The 3243-nt window shown below is 34.0% G+C and overlaps 1 protein-coding gene across 1 annotated transcript; it reads right to left on the bottom strand.

Annotated features, from left to right (window-relative positions):
- Window positions 1-1297: 1297 nt before the first annotated feature.
- On the bottom strand, window positions 1298-2895 carry LOC145819492 (uncharacterized). The gene is made up of 2 exons (XM_082913484.1): window positions 2440-2895; window positions 1298-1889 (listed from the first exon to the last, which is right to left on the bottom strand). Exons 1-2 carry the CDS (start codon window positions 2665-2667, stop codon window positions 1497-1499), a joined length of 621 nt encoding a protein of 206 aa, XP_082769610.1. The 5' UTR covers window positions 2668-2895; the 3' UTR covers window positions 1298-1496.
- Between the last annotated feature and the right edge of the window lie 348 nt (window positions 2896-3243).

The raw sequence follows: 3243 nt of genomic DNA, 5'->3' as shown, positions 1-3243 counted from the left end.
GCTCATCGTCAAGACAATTCTGAGGTGAAGACGGGGTTGGAAGAGGCACATAGAGGTTGGTTCCATTCGGGCATGGATTCGCTAGGTAATTGAGAGTATACCTGTGTAATTCCTTTATATTTTCTTAGTGGATTGTTTTGTAACTGTTGTCCGTGTTTTTTTTTTTATCACAATTGGAGGTGTCCAATTGTAGTTTTTTCACGTAAAATCTTTGTGTCGATTTGTCTAGATTGTTTGATTGAGATTGTTATAAACTGCTTAAAATTGATACATAATTACAAATCAACGTTTAGGAGATTTCTAGATTTTTCAACTTCATTTGGGAGAACTGTAGAATCTCTTAGTAACAAAGTATGCATTATTTTTGTGCTGCAAATATGATGGATGTCATACATCATTTAAATTTACAGAATGCCACGAATAAAGTGTTTGAATGCGGATTTAATTTTGATGGGCTGGGCATTTTTATTCTTTCTTTCCTTTTCTTAGTTGGCAAGACAAAAAGGGGATTTGGGCCCTTAACATTGAGGTTGAGAAGCACTATGCCATAAAGCTAGAAACTATTTAGGATGGATGGGTATTGTGTCCATCCTTTTCATTTAGAAAATGTGCTTCATAGCATATTGTGAGGGAATTCTAAGGTTTGATTTATCCTGGTAGTCTTGATAACAAGTTTAGACAAGGTTAACTTAGTTCATTAAAATTAACTTTTTTTTGTAAGATGAATAGATTATATTTCCTTAGAAAAGTAATAACAGAAAACACTGTATTTACCGTTATGATCACGGTTTAGGCTTCCCTCAACCCCGAACATAACTTGTTCCTTTCCATGGTGGGATAAGGTCAGTGCAACATAGAAGGATTTTAGGATAAGAAAAGCCTAAACACCTAGAGAAACTTTTGTATTAATACAAGCTGCAACATAAATAAGAAAGTAAACATACAGATACCATCAGATTGAATTCATACAAGCACACAAAGGACTTTCAGAGGAAGTAAACACACCCTACAAAGCAAACCTACAACAGCTTGCTTGGTTCCCATTTTCTAAAAACAGTTTTTAGAAAACTCTATTTTTTTAGTTTTCGTGTTTTTTTATTTTTACTGAATTTTTTAAATATTTTATGTAATTTTTTTACTTTTTAGACACACCTAACATAAATACACTTAAAAAGTAAAAAAATTGTAAAAAAAATCTTTTAAAAATTCACTAAATACCAAAAATACAAAAAAAATACAAGAATTCAGTACATTTTTTGTATTTTTATGTATTTCTTAATTTTTTAAAATATTTTTTCACAATTTTTTTACTTTTTAAATACATCTAAGTAAGGTGCATCTAAAAAAGTAAAAAAAAAATATTTAAAATTTTAAAAATATTCACTAAAAACAAAAAAATACGAAAATCAAAAAATTCAATTTTCAAAAAACTTTATACAGAAAACTCAAACCAAACACACTGATTACTTTTCTACGAAGTTCATGAACAGCTCACTTCAATTCTCCTTCTCCTTCACATTGTCGTCATCATTCTTATGGTATCCAGGCAGTTTCTCCTTGATTTTCTCCAGTATCCCTTTCTTGTCCTTTGTTTCGTTTCCGGGGGAGTTCCCATCTGCAGCACACTCGGGTGGAGGTGCTGCAGGACTGCCCTCTTCAGCTTTCTTGTGCTGACCGGGAAGCTTTTCTTTGATCTTCTCTAGAAAGCCTTTCTTCTCCTCTTGCTGTGTTGCTTCTGCATTCCCTACTTCATTGCAGTTCTCTAATGAACCAGATGTGTTTTTGTGCTCGTTGACTTGTTCTTCCTTTTCACTTGACATCTTTTTCTTAAGCTTCTCTTTTAGTCCCTTCTTTCTTTTCTTCTCTCCTCCTTCCTTGTCATCACTGGACTGAATTTTTTTCCAAGCAACAGGTTGATTGTGAAAAGACAAAGAAGATTAGTCAGCAAAACTTATAAGACAACTTAGCCAAAAAATTCAAACATGCACAAGATGCCACGTCTGGCGGAATCAGGCAATGTTATATCTCCTTTGGTACTCGGCTTATAAGCTAACTTATTGGCTTAAAAGAATAAGCTAGTGCTTAAAAAAACTAATTCGTTTGACATATTTTTAGCTTTTTTTTGACTTTTCTAATGAATTTTTTGAGTGACTTTGTTTTTTTTGGAGAACAAGAATAGCCAAATGGCATTGGGCACGTTTGGTGTAAATTTTTAGATTAAAAACAGAATCTAAAATCTTTCCCTCCTAGTTTCTAGATAATCAAAAAATTTATTTATTTTAAAGTTTATTTAAATTATTTTTACCTCATAGTTATAAATAGTAGTTGCAAGACATAGATTTTCAAAATTAAAAAGTTATAAACATCTCCAATAAACCGCACCAAACAGGGCCTATGAGTGGTGATTTTGGTTGGATGACTAGATTTATTGTAAGTTACCGAGCTGGAGTTGCTATGAGACCAGTGGAGCTCTTCCATGAGTGTGTGTTTCTCCTTCATTTTGTCAGTTTCAGACACTTGAACTGTCTCGAGTACTATCATGGCCACATCCTCTCCAGGTTTCTCTTCTTTCTTTCCGAAGCAATCGAACATTCCACTGTCCATTGTTTCGACTGGAAGCTTTGTGACAGCCTCGCTCCCATGGTCTTTTGGGTGTGGTTCTGCCATCCTGTTAATCTCAACAAACAACAAAACAAAGCCAAAAAAAGGTGGATAATGACCTCACAATAGAAATAATTGCCTTGTAGTTATGCTTGGAAGTTGGGGTGATCTTCTAAGTTGGAAAGAGTTAAGCTTATATAGGTGAAACTAATAGGAACATAAAGGACTAATTAAATTTGATTACAGAGTATGGTGTAAAAACAGAGATATACTTCAATTGTATTGCGTGCAAACCTGTACGGATGACGTTGGAGAGGGTTTTCTAGGACAACCCATGTCGGCTATTGGAAGGAGAAAACTAGGAAAGGTCGGTGTGGACGGTTTGCACTAATCAAGAGCTGTGGGTTGTATAATGACTTGTGGGAATGTGTTTGGGATTTTAGCATGAGATAGGTCATTGTTATGTTTGATGCCAGTTTTCATCACTCATCAATTACGGTTCATCTCATGTGATGCAATATTGTAATTGATGTAGTGGTAGACAATTCAATGTTGCCAGTACTGCAATTCTGTGCATTTTTCTGTGAATATATATATATATATATATTGTTGTGTTGGTAGTATTTTTCTCGACATTATAGG

The sequence above is a fragment of the Camellia sinensis genome, chromosome 2 (genome assembly GCF_055761805.1).
Source record: "Camellia sinensis isolate YWXY chromosome 2, ASM5576180v1, whole genome shotgun sequence".
Lineage (NCBI taxonomy): Eukaryota > Viridiplantae > Streptophyta > Magnoliopsida > Ericales > Theaceae > Camellia > Camellia sinensis.
The sequence above is the reverse complement of the archived record's forward strand: the minus strand, read 5'-3'. Positions and strand labels throughout refer to the sequence as shown.